General features: G+C 44.2%; 1 protein-coding gene across 1 annotated transcript in view; it reads left to right on the plus strand.

The window, feature by feature from the left end:
• The window catches only part of LOC139576211 (T-cell immunomodulatory protein-like), a 123,021-nt gene that overhangs the window by 33,323 nt on the left and 69,508 nt on the right, over positions 1–20,190 (plus strand). Inside the window, exons 9-10 of the mRNA XM_071401993.1 lie at positions 2,191–2,285; positions 13,316–13,488. Coding sequence (XP_071258094.1) covers positions 2,191–2,285; positions 13,316–13,488 — 268 coding nt within the window. The remainder of the gene's footprint in view (positions 1–2,190; positions 2,286–13,315; positions 13,489–20,190) is intronic.

Raw genomic sequence — 20,190 nt, forward strand, 5'->3', positions numbered from 1 at the left:
AGACTGGGTGCTTCAAAGACTCAAATGATTTCAATGTGCGAGAAATAAAAAGGAAAAAAGGGCACAGAAAAGCTGGATGTGTGCAGATAGAACAGAGACCGAGGGAGATGGAGCTGGGAGAGGGAGGAATAGAGGGTGGGAGCTGGGAGAGGGAGGACTAGAGAGAGGGAGATGGGAAAGCGAGGAGCGTGACGCGTCTGCTTGATTCGGAGTGGGAATTATTCTGATCACACTCCAAGCTTTCAATTTTCGCCTACACCTCAGTGATAGATGGCGGATACAGGAGTGACCTTCCTCCTAAACCGCTTCTGTAACATACACACTCACTGCATCATCAACAATTCATCCATAACATGAATCTATGAGCTTTCAAATAGTGATAAAGGTAATATAATGTTGGGCTGTTTCCATTTTACATCCACATGCATACACATTCATTGTGTGGTTTTTCAGTATTACCAATTCTAAAATGAGCCTTTCTTCCAAAGACTAGTTAGACAGGTGTGTCAAACTCATTCCATGGAGGGCCTGCAGTTCCCCCCCCCCCCCCCCACCCTTTTAGTTAAGACCTAGACAACCATGTGAGGGGAGTTCCTTGCTAATTAGTGACCTTTCATTAATCGATCAAGTACAAGGGTGAAGCGTAAACCCGCAGACACTCGGCCTTCCGTGGGATGAGTTTGACACGTGCGCCAGAATGACTCGGTTAGAATGTCTGTTGAAGTAAGCCGCGGGTTGACGGCTGCATCCGCTGGTGCAACACTTCCGTCACACTATAGCCACGCCACCGTAGTCTTAATGCGTGCACGACATACGCCAGACAAAACAGTCCCATCTGCCTTATCGTAGCTGTAATTGCATTTCTCAAAGCGACAGCGCCCAATGCATAATTCATCGACGGAGACTGCACAGCTAAGGACGCCGGGAAGAGTTGACTGCTAATGCAGTTAGAGGAATTACGTTGATGACATGATGATTTGTGTTGTTTTCTTTTCTCTCCCGAGCTGAAGTGGCTCATGTACTAGCGTACATCTGAGGTGACGTTTTAAAAACCTGAACGCTACCCGGAGGATTTCCTCTCCTCCATTAGTGTCTTAACAGTGACAGCTCTGTGGTAGAACTACAGTGGTCCGTGTGCCGAGTGACAGCTCTGTGGTGACTGTAGTTCTACCACAGTGACAGCTCTGTGGTAGAACTACAGTGGTCCGTGTGCCGAGAGTCTTCTCAGGTAATGCTTTTTGAATATGTATGGGGTATTTGTGATGCACCCTTGATTTTTCTTCTTCTTCCTGCCTCTCCCAGGCATTGTTTTGTTGTTCATCTCTTCTGGTGTGATATTTCTCTGATGTTCTCGTGGTACACTTCATCTTCTCTGTCTCTTTTTGAGAGCGGTGTTGTAGAGGCAAAATAGTGACACATGTTATTCTTGGCTTTCGGATTGGGATCAGTGTCATGGTAAGAAAGTCTGAAATAGTTAATGGTTGTCGTCAAGGATAACACCTCATACATAGTTTTCTCTTTAATCGACACGCACCGACACACACAACTTTTCACATTCACACACACACACACACACAGACAGAGAGAGCCTCCTTAGCCCTACCCAGGTCTGGTTGCATGGCAGGGTCCAGATAAGATTACAGACTTGGGGGTTGTAATGTGTCTGGCTGCAGGCTGGTTCCCTGGGCCAGGGGGATACAGGAGGTGTGGATGAGTGGAGAGTGTGTAATCTCTGGGTTTCTCTGCAGGCCCGGCCTCTGATTTGCATTGTTATTGGTCCTGTGTCGTATCCTATGAATGCCAATGGGGGTGTCACCAGGCACTGCAGTTTCCCTCTCTCCCTTTCTTCTCTTCCTCCTATCTCTCTATCTGAATAGTAATGTGGTTCATCAGTGGGAGCCAGTGCCACCCTACTGGTCTGACAGTAAACATCAGTGGATGATAACACAGAATAAAGAATGACAAGCTCGCTCCGATTGTGAAACTACTGTATTAGTCTCCATCATTTACCTTTTACCTCACTCACTCTCTCCCCACCTGCCATCTCTCTTTCTCTCTTTCCTCGGTGCTCTGATTGAATGTTTTTACTCTTACCTCCGCTGTTCTGTCTCTGTTCATTTCAGTTTCTCCCCATCATCCTGCTTTTTTTGTTGCTCCTTGTTTTATTCATGTCTTTCTTTTTCCTCCCAGATGGAGATGGGTTCCAGGACCACCTTCTCCCAGTGTGTCTGGACGATGCATGCCACAGGAGTGCCATCTACCTTTCTAAGCCCGGGGAACCTGAGGTACAGTACTCCCCCCATTGAAACCTGACAAGAGACCTCGAATCCTGCTTCATCCTTCAACTAAACTAGCCCTGCCCTCGTCCTTTACAGGTTGCCATTTTGAGTGTCCGTTTTTTTTTCTTCTCCCAGGCATGAGCCTCTTGGTCGTGCTGTAAACACCAGCTTTCCTTTACGAGAGCTGCTAAGTGACACAGCCAATACCTGCACCACCTCTGTCTGACTCCCCGTCTCTTAGTCTCAGAACCACTCTCCCTCATAATTACTCCCCTTATCCAGGAGATCGACAGCACACACTCATAAGTGGCAGGACTACAATAGAGAAAATGAGTTCATAGCCACTCAGAGACTAATGAGGGTCTTGCAGAGAAGATAAGTCAGCACTGCTTTCGTATTTTCCCCCACAAACGTCTGCTTTTTTTTATGCCTGTCACAGACAATTATGATTTGAGCAGGGGGAGACTGAGGGAGTGAAGACTGAGGGAGAAGGAAATGAGAAGGATGGCAGAACATATGTTGGCTTTTGTTTGGTTGTCATACTGTTCAGTTCTTTACTGTCAGAGATGAGTCGGGAAAGTTTTCCGTAGGTGATTCCATTAGCTATCCTCTAGCTTTCATCTAGCTATCCTCTAGCTTGCCACTTCTACCTTCACTCACTCTCTCATCATCTTCTCCACTTTCTATATATACTGTATGTCGCTCTCCATCTTTCTCTCATCTCCCTCCACCTGTTCTTCTTTTTGTCTCTCTTTCTCTCGTGGACTGGCCCAGTGGGGTGGGGAGCACCACTGAGTCCCTGCTCGTTTTCTCTCAGCTAGCCTGTGTAGCTCCCTCTGACCGCAGGCCACGAGACATGATTGGATTAGAAGCTTGGTAGGAGGAGATGCTCTGTTCAATCAGTGTCTGGGATCTTTGTCTTTGTAGGTACGTGTTCCTGCAGGTGTGTATGCTTCTGTACAGATGTGCATGCTTCTGTACAGATGTGCAGGAACATTCCCTCCGCTTTCTCTCCCACACTGATTGAGACCATTTGATCTCGCGGTGTGTTATTTTCATCGCGCTAATCCGCTGCTCATTGACAGCGTAAACATGTAGCTTCACACTCATTACTGTTTACAGAGGCTATTCATTATATTCACTCACACTGCATGTGTACACGCCCTCTGAATATGAGCATAGCACACTGGGTCTCATTGAATTGCTGCATGAGAAGGGATAGGCTATTTTCTCCTATAGGTGGAACTCCATACATCTACCTACCATATCCATCCAGACCTATACCAATCCACCCCATATCCATGAAGTATTAGTATCTCTCTTGTGAGTGTAGGTTTAATTTCACCCAGCCCTCTGTGTCCGTGGTCGGGGGAGGAGTCGGTGTCCCCGCTCTGACAGGATACAGAACTTTTAATGGAGCCTATATCCAGCCGTTCCTCCAGAGACGGGGATCCGTGGCCCGGGAGGCGGCCTAGGATTTGATTGTCCCTTAATCGGCGTGCCGGGAGGAAAGCCCATCCATAAAACATGGAGAGGGGAACGGCGGATTGTCTGAGGGGGCATGAGTAAGCGCCATGGGATGTGCAAGGAATTCCAATGCAGAGAGGGGTGGGTACATGGGTTGGCCCGTACATCTCCACCTCCCTTCCTTCTCCCGGCACCACACTGTTATTCATTTCATTTTCATGTACTGCATAACCAACGCTTTGTCCCGGTGTTTGACAGTATCTGGAGCTGGTCGGATTGTTACTTTGTATTTATTTTTGGGAGGAAGATAAATAATATTTATGTTCCTGCTGCCTGATTTGTTATTACGTTGCCTTCTCAGCATTCTGCTGTGCTGCTGGCACCATTACAGCATGGGGACACTGTCCTGAATAGAAGAGTTAGTCGAGCCGTGTTAGTGTGTGTGTGTGTGTGGCATTAGGTAGCCTATGTCTTCTTGATCCATTTGGATGGCCAGTCAATCATCTGAAGACTCAGGGCGTGAGTGGGAACAGACAGTTGAGTTGAATCCCAGCCAAGCCCCCGTCACCTGATGCATAGGAGAGTGGAACAGGACATGGCCATTATCTCCACCCCACCGATTTAATATACACTGCCAAGTTTCCACTGTGAACGAGTCAGGCCATCAGCCTGTGACAGCCGGACACAGGGCACGGTAGCACCAGGTGCCATCCACAGATACCCTCTGTCTTTGTGACATGCTGACATGTGGGTGTAGTCTGTCACCAGCTTTGTCATCAGCTCTGCCTCCCCACTCTCGCTCTCTTTTGGTCTCAGGGACACCTGTTCAATGTTTCTTTATTCATCACAGGACAATGAAATACACCCTCTCTCTCTCTTTCTTTTCTTTGCTCTTCCTCATCAGCACCTCTTGCATTTCCCCTATGTTAACTTTTTTTCACATTTGTGTTAGAAGGCATTTTATTTTGGCCTCAATTGTTAAAAATGTGTAACATCCTCTGCATCTCTAAATCTATCAGGAGAAAAATGTGACATGCGATATTTATAAATTTATCCTAGATTACATACATCATTTAAGTAAGGGCTAAACGCCGACGTTCTGTACATTACCTTGGAATTAATGGACGACGGGATAGCGGAGTCCTTCCGTGGAGTTGATTTTTCCAAGGTAATGCACAGAGCGGAGGCGTTTTTCCCGCTTATACAGTACCACATATTCCAAAGAAAACAATACTGAAGCACACATTTACTGGTATAGAATATAAATTACATGTTTATATTTTCATTTTGATACGTACATTCAACTTTTATCATCCCAACAAACCTGGTTGCCAGAGACGTGCCCCAGTTGTTCGTTTATTCGGTTGCCATGATAGCTGGCAACGTTCTTATCCCTTGCTTGCTAGCTAGCCAACTATAGCTAGCACAGGCACGTCAAACAGTGCAGCCAGAATAACAGAATAGCAGCATTTGCATTTGATTAAACTGTTTTCCAGTGGCATTTATTTGGATACATCCATAACAATGAGCTGATGATTCGCGATTCCACCTGGGATCGAAAGGTTGCTCTCTTCTCAGGACTGTTCATTACAGTAGAGATCACGTTGCAAATGAAACACTAGGCTAAAAGCTAGCTAAATCGTTTGTTGCTAGCAAATCTGCCAATATAACCGAATTCAACAATACCAGTTGCTGAAAACAGCTGGTCAAACTATACTGAACAAAAATATAAACGCAACCATTTCAAATATTTTACTGAGTTACAATTCTTATCAATTCATACAATTGAAATACATTCATTAGGCCCTAATCTATGGATTTCACATGACTGGGCAGGGGTACAGCCATGGGTGGGCCTTGGAGGGCATAGGCACACCCACTTGGGAGCCAGGCCCAGCCAATCAAAATTAGTTTTCCCCCACAAAAGGGCTTTATTGCAGACAGAAATACTGTTCAGCAGGGATTATCGTTACAAAGGAGAAATGCTCACTAACATGTAAACAAATTTGTGCAGAAAATCAGCAACACTGCAATATGCTGGGAAAACAAATAACAAAATAAGCTTTTTGTGCATATGGAAAATATCTAGGATTTGTTTTTATTCCAGCTCAGACCAACACTACATGTTACATTTATATTTTGGTTCAGTGTAGAAACGTGGGAGGATATGACAGCATAGTGCCACTTGCGTGATGACCGCAGCATTGAGGACATTTACATGCACAGTAATAATTCGATATTAAACTGTTTTATGGCAGTAGGAAGATTATGCAATAGTCATATAAACACCTTACTCTGTTTATCTTAATCGGCGTAAAGTCAAACTCGAAGTAAGCATACGCCGACTAAAACACCTGTTTTTCTGAGAAATCTTTAGAATTATTAGCACAGGTAAGACCTTATTCTGCGTTCCAGTGGTGTATTTGATCTGCGCATGTGCTATCAGCCTAGCAACCCTCCCTCTTTAGCGCTAGTGATGTGAGTTCGGAACAACTGAACGTATACTTCTTAGAAGTAGTTTCCACATTCAAATGTTATATGTCCTTACCTCACAAAGAGATATGCTTAACAAAAAGAACATGGTCACTGTGGTAGAGCGTTTATTTTGATTGCCAATTGTCTGCGTTTATCAGAGTGCCATCAGGGAGCCTGATTTCACATGTGTCCATGTAACGTTAAACATGATTATTTGGGAAATTGTTCTTCTTGCAAAGCATGTAAACGTTTTAATCGAACTATTGCATTAATCTGATTATACACAATATTCATATTATTGTGTGCATGTAACCGTACTCATTGATGTACCGTACTCACCATGTTAGGTCATCAGATGCTGCAAAAAATCTGTCTCTGCTAAAACAAATGATTCCTAGTTAGCGAAGTACGTTTTTCCTCGTTGGACCTGCGTTTAGAATGTGTCCAATTTTGGTTTGTGTGGTTGTTGATTTGACTTTCTGTAACATGGTAACAAGTACGGTCTGCACGGTGCAGTGCTTTAGAACGGTAAAAAAGGCGCTTATTGTTGGAACTACTTCAATGTGTCTTTTCCAACTGTCCCATATATCTGGTTTTAATGCTAACTCTAAAATTCCCTTTTAACCAATCAGAAAGGAGTACAGTAATCCCTCGTTTATCGCGGGGGTTACGTTCCGAAAATGACCCGCGATAAGTGAAATCCGCGAAATAGAAAACTTTTTTTTTTTTTTACAATTAGCAACTATTACATGTATACAAATACAGTGACTCACGTGTAGGCCGTTTCGTCGACATTATGGGTTTAGGAGATGTTCGAAATTACAAGATAATTTGGCCAACTTAATGTAAATTTGCCAAGCTGTTTTATGTACGTACACATAACTGCACGAGACGACAAAATGATAGCACAATTCGTAGCATGTTTTGATACAAGAAGCGGGAGTGAGTTTTTAGCGAATCAGAATGCAGAGCACAATGCACCAAAAAAAAAAAAAATGCATTATGAAAATCCGCGAAATAGCGAATCCGCGATAAGTGAACCGCGAAGTGGCGAGGGATCACTGTATTCAACAATACTGTGGTATGAATCATGATAATAGGCTGCTCTCCATGGGAATTGAAAGAACAAAACAGATGCAGTCTTGTGAATGAACTGGAATGGCTTTGCAGTGATGATGTGATGAGCGATATAGTTTTTCCTTTGCGGATCATAAAGCAGGGAGTTCATTAGATGCATGTTTTTTATGTCCACGGCGACGTCTGTGTTCTCTATGGATATAATGGCACCTCGTCTGCCGTTCCCCGCGGCTTCTGACATTTTAATTTCTTGGCCTAATGAACCGTCGCTGCCGCGGTGGCGAATCGATAGGAGGGAAGCTGCTAACACTGTAGCTTTAGTAAACAATGTGTTGACGAGAACGGTGTGTATGTGCTGCGTTCTATGCTGAGATTTCTCTGGGATTGATAAAATGACATTTGTATGCCTGCCGCTTCCCTCTCTCACCATCAAATGTTGAGAATTACCTTGGAGGAGAAAACACCGTCATAGTTTTCGCGATTTTAATAAGATCGTCTATTTTCGTCCCTGCACTGTCACCTCTTCCAGTGATATATGTTAAATCCATTGACCTTTTGATCCAATGAATTTCAGAATTTAAGTGAAATGTTTAGGGCACCCTATTAAAAATAGAAAACTTGGTCACCTCTCTGAATGATTACACACATATCAAGAAGTAGTGTTTAACATCTTCATTTAAACGATAACGTGGGATTGCATGTTGGGCTTCATGCTCACCTCATTATTCAAATGTGCTTGGCTTCTCTGCCTGACCTTCAAATGATCTCAAGGTTTTGTGACCTTAAGAGTCTACTAATGCAGGCCTTGCTGACTCCACCACTCGTATTACCTGGGTAATCACCTCATGCATGATCTCCCTCTTCCACACACTGCACCTGCTGTAAAATAATAATACCGATGCCATCAACATCCCAAACTGTTGTTAATGCTGTATATGGGAAAAGTATCTGTTTGTGGGGACGTTACAATCTTTTTGCTTGAGTGACACAAAAAGGGTAAATACATGGTTGGAGTGTTGCTCCTAATGACCAGGAAACAATAATAATAGTAATAATAATAGCAACAATATTTTTTAAGTATATGGAAATTCCCTGACAGAGTCAGTTAATTACTGAGAGGCTGGTTGTCTAGGATGACACTGATTGCCTCGCCTTTTCTGGTTCCCGCTTGATTAATCTATGGGTTGATCCTCTGCATTCTGCTCAGACTGATTAACTCAATCAGGAGCGGGGAGGATCGGGAGACGCAAGGAGAATACCTTATGTGTGTTTTTATAACATTCCGTCGGCTCAAACCGGACCTAGATCTCTCCCCTCCAAACATCTGCAGCAAAAATGTACAATTCCTCATCTCCACCATCACATCTCTCCTCTCCTCTGCTCCTCTGTCATTCACGGTACAGACGAGAGCATGTGATGTGCCTTTTTAAATGGGCCTGATGCGAAGAAGTGGTCTTTACCTTGAAGACCAGAACATGTATTTTTATATACATGTTAGCTTGTGGGTACCTGTCTGAGTAAGAGAACATGAATCCCTCTCCAACTGAAAGATGGACACAGTGTAAAACTAGGCACAAGCTCCTCTGTGTGTCTATGTACAAACCTGAGACACTGAAATGGAGGCTGACTGGAAGTGGAGGGCCTAGAGACTGACTCATGGGAATGGAGATGGAGCCATGATCCAGCAGGGGTAATGAAGGATGATTGTCTCCATCCATCAGAGGAGCACTCCACTCAGCCACTGCTATCCCACTGCCCCTCCCTTCCCTCCAACATGCAGCATAAATCTACTTTCTCTTCTAGGAGGGATCAGACCTACGGCAGAGTAGCAGAGAGAGCTCTCTGTAAAGACACTGGGACAATGGCCGCACTTCTCCTGTCAAATCCAGCACCTCCAACCCTCCCTGTTTCCCCCAGTCAGTCACGCCTCTATAGGCAGCTCTGGAGCAGTTACAGCAGGCTTCAGCTCAGCAGACTGCCTTGCCACTGGGAGGCTCAGTCAGTCCTCCTGTTGGTATTCTGAACACATCCTCTCTCTTCCCCTCCTTCTCTCTCTCCCTCTCTTCCCCTCCTCTCTCTCTCTCCTCCTCCTCTCAAAATGGCATTAGAAAGGAAACAAAAGCAGGACTCATCAAGCCACTGGCCTGGAATATGATTTGTTGTATACATCTTTAACAATATATTGGGATTGTTGTGCAGGAAAGTATGTTAGTCTGGTATGCTGGCTGCCAGCCTGGTAGGGATGGTTTGGGTTTGTTCAGCTCCTAGAGTCACCCACTGCCTCACAGAACTTCTGACTGGCTGGTACCCAGGCTGCCTGGCAGCTCCTTACGGTTATTTATAAACTTTGTCTGGATGTCTTCCATTGAAAAAGTGTCTGAAATCCCTTTAGTCAACGTACTCTTCTCTCTCTCTCTCTCTCGCTCTCTCTATTGCTTGTTCTCTCTCTCTCTGTATTTCTTTCTCATCACCCCTCTCATAATTATATATATATAGAAATCAATGGGGATCATTTGCATGTACAGTAGAAAGCGTTGAGGTCTAATGAACCAAGGAAAGTGTCAGTCAGCACAATGCTGATGATAGACTTCTGCTCCCCTATGTAGACCAGCTGTGAGTAGAGCTGATGGTGAAGCAGCACTCCTAGCCAAGATGCAGAGAAGTTCCTCTTTTTATTATCAGACTCAACTGTTGAGGATCCACTTACCAGTGACCCAGCGTAATCCATTTTGTGAAACACTTGAGTGATGCAAGGTTGTCTGTGCACTGCTGTGTCCAATGGTGAGCTTCATCCCAAGTTGTCATTAGCATAGTTTCTGTTTGTTTGGTTATAAGTGGCAGTTAAGCTCAAAAATTTGTTGTGTTTTCAGAGTACTTTTGGGAGCACTTATAGAAGTGAGAGACTGGGTGTGCATGCGTGCCCACAAATGTTCTATAGGATTGAGGTCAGGGCTTTGTGATGGCCACTCCAACACCTTGACTTTGTTGTCCTTAAGCCATTTTTCCACAACTTTGGAAGTATGCTTGGGGTCATTGTCCATTTGGAAGACCCATTTGCGACCAAGCTTTCACTTCCTGACTGATGTCTTGAGATGTTGCTTCAATATATCCACATAATTTCCCTTCCTCATGATGCCATCTATTTTGTGAAGTGCAGCAGTCCCTCCTGCAGCGAAGCATCCCCACAACATGATGCTGCCACCCCCGTGCTTCACGATTGGGATGGTGTTCTTCGGCTTGCAAGCCTCCCCTTTTTCCCTCCAAACATAACGATGGTCATTATGGCCAAACGGTTCCATTTTTATTTCATCAGACCAGAGGACATTTCTCGAAAAAAGTATGATCTTTGTCCCCATGTGCAGTTGCAAACTAGTCTGGCTTTTTTATGGCGGTTTTGGAGCAGTGGCTTCTTCCTTGCTGAGCGGCCTTTCAGGTTATGTTGATATAGGACTCGTTTTACTGTGGATAGAGATACTTTTGTACCTGTTTCCTCCAGCATCTTCACAAGGTCCTTTGTTGTTGTTCTGGGATTGATTTGCACTTTTCGCACCAAGGTACGTTAATCTCTAGGAGACAGAACGCGTCTCCTTCCTGAGTGGTATGACGGCTGTTTGTACAAATGAACGTGGTACCTTCAGGCGTTTGGAAATTGCTCCCAAGGATTAACCAGACTTGTGGAGGTCTACAATTTGGCTGATTTCTTTTGATTTTCCCATGACGTCAAGCAAAGAGGCACTGAGTTTGAAGGTAGGCCTTGAAATACATCCACAGGTACACCTCCAATTGACTCAAATTATGTCAATTAGCCTATCAGAAGCTTCTAAAGCCATGACATAATTTTCTGGAATTTTCCAAGCTGTTTAAAGGCACAGTCAACTTAGTGTATGTAAACTTCTGACCCACTGGAATTGTGATACAGTGAATTATAAGTGAAATAATCTGTCTGTAAACAATTGTTGGAAAATTACTTGTGTCATGCACAAAGTAGATGTCTTAACCAACTTGCCAAAACTATAGTTTGTTAACAAGAAATTTGTGGAGTGTTTGAAAAACGAGTTTTAATGACTCCAACCGAAGTGTATGTAAACTTCCAACTTTAACTGTATTTACATAGCTGTTCCAGTTATAACTATTACTGTATTTAGATAATCGTAGCCAATCATTAAACCATCATTAAAACCAGTCAGTATTCATCACACATATGATGAATGATCATTAAACTTCGTAATGACCGGTCATTATTAGCAGTTAATCTCACTCAAAGGAAGTCGTCATTTAAGCTCAGTAACCGCCTGTCATTCTTCCAAACTCCCATAACCTTTCACATATAACTTTAAATAATGTGAATTATCATTGTCGGCAGTCCCCGTGAAAGGGAGGAGGCCTATCGACCTCTGCAGCCAATGACGCATCACTTCGATTAACTCCCCGCCCAGGCCTGATAAAGACATGGTTCTGAGCTCGGCTCAGTGGGACTTCAATCACCTGGGTGGGATTGTTTGAATGGCTTTCTGGCCAAGAGCCCTAAGATGGAGATGCCATTTCACCTCCAGTACCTTGCACAAATTGTACATAGCTCATACACATACTCCCAATTGTTTCACCCACACTGTCCAGACAAAAACACTTACCTCTCCCACGCACCCTCATCCCTAACACATTCCCTGCCGGTGCAGCCATACTGTACATATCACACCGTCTTCCCCTGCCCTATCATGTAGCGGCACCACTTCAACAGGGTTATACATCAGAGCCTATGTGGTACTGATTCATCAAAGGAGCACCGGCCGTCCAGCACTGAGGTCTATCCCCAGTAAATACTCACACAAGACGATACACTTTCCTCTGAGAGACTTTCTTATGGCCTCAACTCTCTCCTCTCTTGCTGCTCGTTTTCTCTGTCTGTAAATATGTTGCCTGTGTTTATGTATTCAGAGAGGGAGAACAGCCATATTAGCAGACATTACCGCTACCTTCATGGCGGTTCCTCTGGCGGATATAATGTGCAGAGATGCACCTGGTTTTTCCCGTTTTAACATTCATGAATATTTAAACCCACAGCATCTGCATTCCCGCCTCCCCAGTGCTTCCAATAATAGGTGGGCCTTGTGGAGAGGAAAACAGAGAGGCGTTCAGCTGCATGAAGAATAGCTCCTATCCCCGCTGCCCTCTCTTTTTAAAGCTCTTTGTGTAGTTCTCGTATTCACACCCGTCTATTCAGTAACGGTTACTAATGATGGTATCTGAGGATGTCGCTCTGTGAGACTGGCCATTTTTAGCGGGGGATGCAACACTATTAGGGAATCTTACTTGGATTTTATTCACTATTCGTTATGTGTTCAATGACTAATTAAATATGACTTTTTTTTTTTTTGCCATTTAGCAGGTGCCTTATCCTTAGGGACGTACAGTAGTGAGTGCATACATTTTCGTGAATATAATGAATTTACCCACAGTAGTTAGTACGATTTTTTGTGATGAACATCAGTCACTGTCAGAGAGAGATGTCCCCAGGGTTTATTGACTACTCAGTTGAGCTGTCAAGGGTGGAATATGTCTTGTTAGAGCTATGCAGGGGAGGGCGGGGGCGAGTATCTCTATCAATATATATTCTCTTTCACTGCAATATTTATCATGGTATGGTATAATCAGGGGAGGTCAAGGATAGGCCACACAGTCATAGTGGGTTTCACAGAGATAGATATAATTTCTGCAGCTCTTTTCAAATACAAAATATGGTCTGATGGGAAATGACTGTTTTATTGCTGTGAACGGGAAGGAAGAAATTCCCTCTGCCCTAGCACTTGTTTCTATCTTTTGACTTGTAGCATTAATGTCAGTAATTCAGCAACCCTACTGAACCCGCTCTCACCGCGATGTCATTTCTGCTAAATACACCAGCTGTTAATAATAGTCAATGTTGTTTCATTTTCTTTTCGCTCCGAGTCTCATTTCGGTGTAGTATACTGTATCATCAATGAGCTGAACCAGCGTCATTATTTTCTCTCCTGTTGCAGTGGGTGCCAGTCCTGACCGATTTCCAGAGGAGGGAGACTCTCTGGGGCTTTGTGCCCCCCCAGACCACCCCTCCTGCTGGGGAGCTCCACAACCCCATCACCCTGCACCTGGGAGACTACAACATGGATGGCTTCCCTGATGCCCTGGTCATCCTGCGCAACACCAGTGGGAGGTGAGTGGCACACTGACCCATAGGAAAAATGTATTGGGGATTAGGGGAGAGGTCTCATGCTGGGTCAGATTAGGCTCTGTTCGAGAAGAATACATTGGTAATCGCCATGACTTTCAATGATCTATTTTGTGTTCACTGACCCGCAATGCTTTTTGGATTAGATTAGTTTGCATGAAGTATGATTTGTACGTTGAAGGCCTATATTATGTGTCAATATCCATGTAAAACATGTAATTCTAACCTTGCATGGCTTTCGATTTAAATAGATTAGATGGATGAATTTTCAGTGATGAAGTGAAAGCCCCAGGTCACACTTCAGCGTGGGGACATGACAGATAAGAGCCAAAGTTAGCAGCAGTCTTTAAAACACTCCTGACCTTGGGATGAGGTGGCACGGTCAGAGAGGACAGACAGCAGGAAAAGGGTGTGTGGATTATCAGCAGCCCGTAGATTGAGATAAGATATCAGTCAGGACAGGGCCAAAGCTATGCCTATATTCATGCCGATTGTTCTGTTCTATCTGTGTGACCTCATAATAGACAATGTTAAGACTGACATAGTTAAGAAGACGTGGAGCATTTCTGGGACATTTGTAACGCTTTATGTACACACGCTTGTGCGTGAAGCATACATACACGTACATGTGAACCTCGATTTCTGGCAGATGGTCAGTCGAATCTCCCCGGCAGCTTAACTTTTTCTCTTTGGGTCATCCTCATCCTGGGAGGTCCATTCTATCACACCAAGTCCTTGGAACCAAGCCATGGAACTTAATCACATATTAAGCTCTGACCCAACCATCATACATGACCAATCCAGGGTGATTAGTTTAAAACCAGATCAGGAACATGGACAGAAGATGGCTGTGGTGATTGATAATGATTCTCCTGTCAATAATTATAAACCATGTTTATGGTGTGTAGTGTAAATACCATCAAAACAGATGGTCCGGTTTCATCCCAAGACCCGGGCATGGCCTGTAATTGCGACATTGTGTAGATCTAGCCTACATTTTCATACATCTTGTAGTTCGGTTGTAATTGTCTGCAGTTGAGTGTACTCTGTGCTCGAACAGACTCTGCTTACCAAATGTTTGGCCAGTTTAATGTGCCTCCCACTCTCACACTTTTTGTTGTTGTTGTCTCTCTTCTATTCTTTCTCTCCCATTCGCTTGTTATTTATAGCTGGGTTTTGGATGAAAATCCTGCCTGCCCACACACTTCCTATCTTTACAGAATGAATGTGTATTTGAATTTTAAGATGGGCAGTGAAAACCATTCACTGAGCCCAAAAAGCCTTGTGTTTCAGGGAAAACAAGCAATGTGTCGTGTTGGGAACTGGAAGTCAAAACAAACAAGCTCCTATGTAACGAGGAATAGGGCAAAAAGTTGCACCGTTCTCGTCTCTGCAGACTGGCTGTGATGAATGCTAATAGCTGCTCGGGGGCTCGTTTGATGCCTCATGGCACACAGTGTTTAAGCACGGCAGTCTCCAGCCTATTTCCTGCCAAAGAGATTGACATTTGACCTTTTCAAATAGTATAATCATGTTTTAATTTAATGAGCAGAGCCATCAGTTGATGCCAGAGCCATCAGCTTCAGGCTTTTATTGACTCGTATGAGGAGGTGTCAATGGGATCGAGGAGGTCGAAAAATATGCGTTTCAGGCCGTTAGCAGTTGAAGATTCATTGTTGATTCATTAGTTTAGAGGTAAAAATATACTGAACAAAAATAGAAACGCAACAATTTCAAAGATTTGACTGATTTACAGTTCATATAAGGAAATCAGTCAATTTAAATAAATAAATTACGCCCTAATCTATGGATTTCACATGACTGGGAATACAGATATGCATTTGTTGGTCACAGATAGCTTTAAAAATAGTTAGGGGCGTGGATCAGAAAACCAGTCAGTATCTGGTGTGACCACCGTTTGCCTCATGCAGCGCGACACATCTCCTTCACATAGAGTTGATCAGGCTGTTGATTGTGGCCTGTGTAATGTTGTCCCACTGGTCTTCAATGGCTGTGCAAATTGCTGTATATTGGCAGGAACTGGAACACGCTGTCCAGACCATCCCAAACATGCTCAATTGGTGACATATCTGGTGAGTATGCAGGCCATGGATAGAACTGGGAAATGTTCAGCTTCCAGTAATTGTGTGCAGATTCTTGCGACATGGGCCGTGCATTATCATGCTGAAACCTGAGGCGATGGCGTCGGATGAATGGCACAACAATGGGCTTTAGGATCTCGTCACGGTATCTCTCTGCATTCAAATTGCCATCAATAAAATGCAATTGTGTTCTTTGTCTGTAGCTTATGCCTGCCCATTACATAACCCCACTGCCACTCGGTTCACTTGTTCACAACGTTGACATCAGCAAACCACTCGCCCACACGACGCCATACATAGTGTCGGTTGTGAGGCCGGTTAGACGTACTGCCAAATTTTCTGAAACGACGTTGGAGGCAGCTTACGGTAGAGAAAAGAACATTAAATTCTCTGGCAACGGCTCTTGTGGACATTCCTGCAGTCAGCAGGGTCTTATATTTCAGCTCATGAAACATGAGACCAACACATTACATGTTGCGTTTTATATTTTTGTTCAGTATAACATGTTTCGTCATACTATATATTTTTTTATTCAGTGGTTGTTTGTGTCAGGTTCAATGGGAGTTGAGAGATATGGCAGATTTGGTAGTTTGGGTACCTCCTCTTTGGACTCGCAGTATGGAGTGGTGCCTCTCTGCATCATACAATATGCACTTGATTACTTCATCACACTTCTCCCAGATGGAGGTTTCTGCTCTGCTGGCTGCACACAGTCACTCACTCTCTCACCCTCTGTTTCCAAGCACACACAAATACACACACACACGCACCCATTGTCTTATATTCCCCCCTGCTGTAACTGTCTCCAGCATTCTCTCAATCCCACTCACTCCAAACCTATCAAATTGAATATCATGGTGTTGGATCTTCGCTGATCTCATACGCTGAGTGTACAAAACATTAGGAACACCTGCTGTTTCCATGACATAGACCACGTGTCAAACTCATTCCACCGAGGGCCGAGTATCTGTGGGTTTTCTTTCCACCCTTGTACTTGATTGTCTCATTAAGGTCACTAATTAGTAAGGAACTCCCCTCACCTGGATGTTTAGGTCGTAATTGAAAGGAAAAAACTCAAACCTGCAGACACTCGGACCGCCGTGGAATGAGTTTGACACCCCTGACATAGACTAACCAGGTGAAAACTAGAATCCCTTATTGATGCCACTTGTTAAATCCACTTCAATCAGTGTAGATGAAGGGGAGGAGACAGGTTAAAGAAGGATTTTCAAGATTTGAGACATTGATTGTTTATGTGTGCTATTCCGAGGGTGAATGGGCAAGACAAAATATTTAAGAGCCTTTGAATGGGGTATGGCAATAGTTGCCAGGAGCACCGGTTTGTGTCAAGAACTGCACCGCTGTTGGGTTCAAACACAACAGTTTCCTGTGTGTCTCAATAATTCCATCTAGCCAGCTTGACACAGCTGTGGGAAGCATTGGAGTCAACATGGTCCATCCCTGTGGAACGCTTTCGACACCTTTGTAAATTCCATGCCCCGATGAACTGAGGCTGTTCTGAGGGCAAAAGGAGGGATGCAACTCGATATTAGGAAGGTGTTCTTAATGTTTTGTACACTCATTGTATGTTGTGTATATCTCACACACCTCTTCAAAGCAAACCGCATGGTTTCTATACCTCTCTGAGGATGGAGTAGTGCTCTAGTGTTTCAGTGGTTTAGTTAGTGGGACTGTGACTGTCTGTATGACAGCATGGTGACTCCGGGGATGTTTGTCCCCAGAGCATCAGCACACATTTGACGGCTTGTTCAGGAGGAGAAAGAGTGGATGGCCTGCCCTTATACAGTGGGTCATAGCGTGTGTGTGTGTGTGTGTGTGTCCGTCTGTCTGTCTGTCTGTCCATGTGCGTGTGTACGTCTAGGGGGCTGTTCTCCTGCAGCACATGCTCTGACCTGGACATAACATGTTCTCCAGGGAAACTGTCAGAGGATGTTGGGCGGAGTTGCCAGGGATGGGAATAAGAATCTACTCTCAAAAGATTTTCTCCTACGTTGTTTCCCTGTCTTCATAGATGGACACACATTTTGTTTGTTCTTGTATGAACCAAGCAAGATGAGTGGTTCATTGCAACACTCCACAAACACACAAATGTAGCCCTACTTTTCCTGTACAGACACCAACAGAAGAGAGGCTTTCACCCATTTTACCAATTTAGCAGCTGACAAGCACATAATAACTCTGGGCGTTCAGAGGCTGTTGCAGACGGACAGTAATCAATATGTTCGAATGGAGCGGTCGGGATGCTGAGATCTATGGATGGACAGTGTAATGAGCCCCTTTCAGCTTGGTGTCCTTTCGCTGAAGAATAAGCACCAGTTAAAACACCTTCATATTTTTTTATCATAGAGCGTCCTGGAGAAAGACACGAATCCAGTGGTCTCTGAAAGCAGGAGCAGTCGAGCAATCTGAATATAAGCCAAGTGTATTTTCCATTCTTACGGTTAAGTTATTTAAGTGTTTTGCACTCTTGTATCCTCCTTATACAGTTTTCAACCAACAAAGTAGGGAAGTGCATGGTGCTCTGATCGAATCGGGCATTAGTCTACAGTCGTGGCCAAAAGTTTTGAGAATGACACAAATATAAATTTTCACAAAGTCTGCTGCCTCAGTTTGTATGATGGCAATTTGCATATACGCCAGAATGTTATGAAGAGGGATCAGATGAATTGCAATTAATTGCAAAGTCCCTCTTTGCCATGCAAATGAACTGAATCCCCCCAAAACATTTCAGCCCTGCCACAAAAGGACCAGCTGACATCATGACAGTGATTCTCTCGTTAACACAGGTGTGAGTGTTGACGAGGAGAAGGCTGGAGATCACTCTGTCATGCTGATTGAGTTCGAATAACAGACTGGAAGCTTCAAAAGGAGGGTGGTGCTTGGAATCATTTTTCTTCCTCTGTCAACCATGGTTACCTGCAAGGAAACATGTGCAGTCATCATTGATTTGCACAAAAAGGGCTTCACAGGCAAGGATATTGCTGCCAGTAAGATTGCACATAAATCAACCATTTATCGGATCATCAAGAACTTCAAGGAGAGCGGTTCAATTGTTGTGAAGAAGGCTTCAGGGCGCCCAAGAAAGTCCAGCAAGCGCCAGAACCGTCTCCTAAAGTTGATTCAGCTGCGGGATCGGGGCACCACCAGTACAGAGCTTGCTCAGGAATGGCAGCAGGCAGGTGTGAGTGCATCTGCACGCACAGTGAGGCGAAGACTTTTGGAGGATGGCCTGGTGTCAAGAAGGGCAGCAAAGAAGCCACTTCTCTCCAGGAAAAACATCAGGGACAGATATTCTGCAAAAGGTACAGGGATTGGACTGCTGAGGACTGGGGTAAAGTCATTTTCTCTGATGAATCCCCTTTCCAATTGTTTGGGGTATCTGGAAAAAAGCTCGTCCGGAGAAGACAAGGTGAGCGCTAACATCAGTCCTGTGTCATGCCAACAGTAAAGCATCCTGACACCATTCATGTGTGGGGTTTCTTCTCAGCCAAGGGAGTGGGCTCACTCACAATTTTGCCTAAGAACACAGCCATGAATAAAGAATGGTACCAACACATCCTCCGAGAGCAACTTCTCCCAACCATCCAGGAACAGTTTGGTGACGAACAAAGCCTTTTCCAGCATGATGGAGCACCTTGCCATAAGGCAAAGTGATAACTAAGTAGCTCGGGGAACAAAACATCGATGTTTTGGGTCCATGGTCAGGAAACTCCCCAGACCTTAATCCGATTGAGAACTTGTGGTCAATCCTCAAGAGGCGGGTGAACAAACAAAAACACACAAATTCTGACAAACTCCAAGCATTGATTATGCAAGAATGGGCTGCCATCAGTCAGAATGTGGCCCAGAAGTTAATTGACAGCATGCTAGGGCGGATTGCAGAGGTCTTGAAAAAGAAGGGTCAACACTGCAAATATTGACTCTTTGCATCAACTTCATGTAATTGTCAATAAAAGCCTTTGACACTTATGAAATGCTTGTAATTATACTTCAGTATTCCATAGTAACATCTGACAAAAATATCTAAAGACACTGAAGCAGCAAACTTTGTGGAAATTAATATTTGTGTCATTCTCAAAACTTTTGGCCACGGCTGTACATCACCCCAGAGCCCTTTCAATGCACTTTAAGCACACTCATATATACAGTTTGAAGTCTTACTCTCTCCTTTCCAGCCTTCTACTGTTTTATAATCCATTGGTACACATTTTCTATCTGTTTTAGTAACTTGTTTTTGTCAGCCAATTTATTTAAAATGTCTATTATTCACTAACGTGGCGACGTAATACCAGCAGCTCATTTTTGGACAAGACTTTGGACAAGACTAATGACAGTCTTTCTCAGTGGGAGAGCAGCAGAGTCTGACACTTATTTCTAAAAGGAACAATATCTCAGGAGAAGGAGAGAGCTGTTGTGTCCCCATTTCACCCCTTACTCCTCTTCTCGGCAGCTGTGAATGGTGTTTTGGGAGCTGAGAGACATTCAGGGGAAGCAGCAGGGGGTTCAGTCCAGGTGAGGTGCACTCAGAACTCAATCTGGAGCTTGGGCTGAGAGAACTGAGAGG

Source organism: Salvelinus alpinus, chromosome 5 (assembly GCF_045679555.1).
Source record: "Salvelinus alpinus chromosome 5, SLU_Salpinus.1, whole genome shotgun sequence".
NCBI classification, from domain to species: Eukaryota; Metazoa; Chordata; class Actinopteri; order Salmoniformes; family Salmonidae; genus Salvelinus; species Salvelinus alpinus.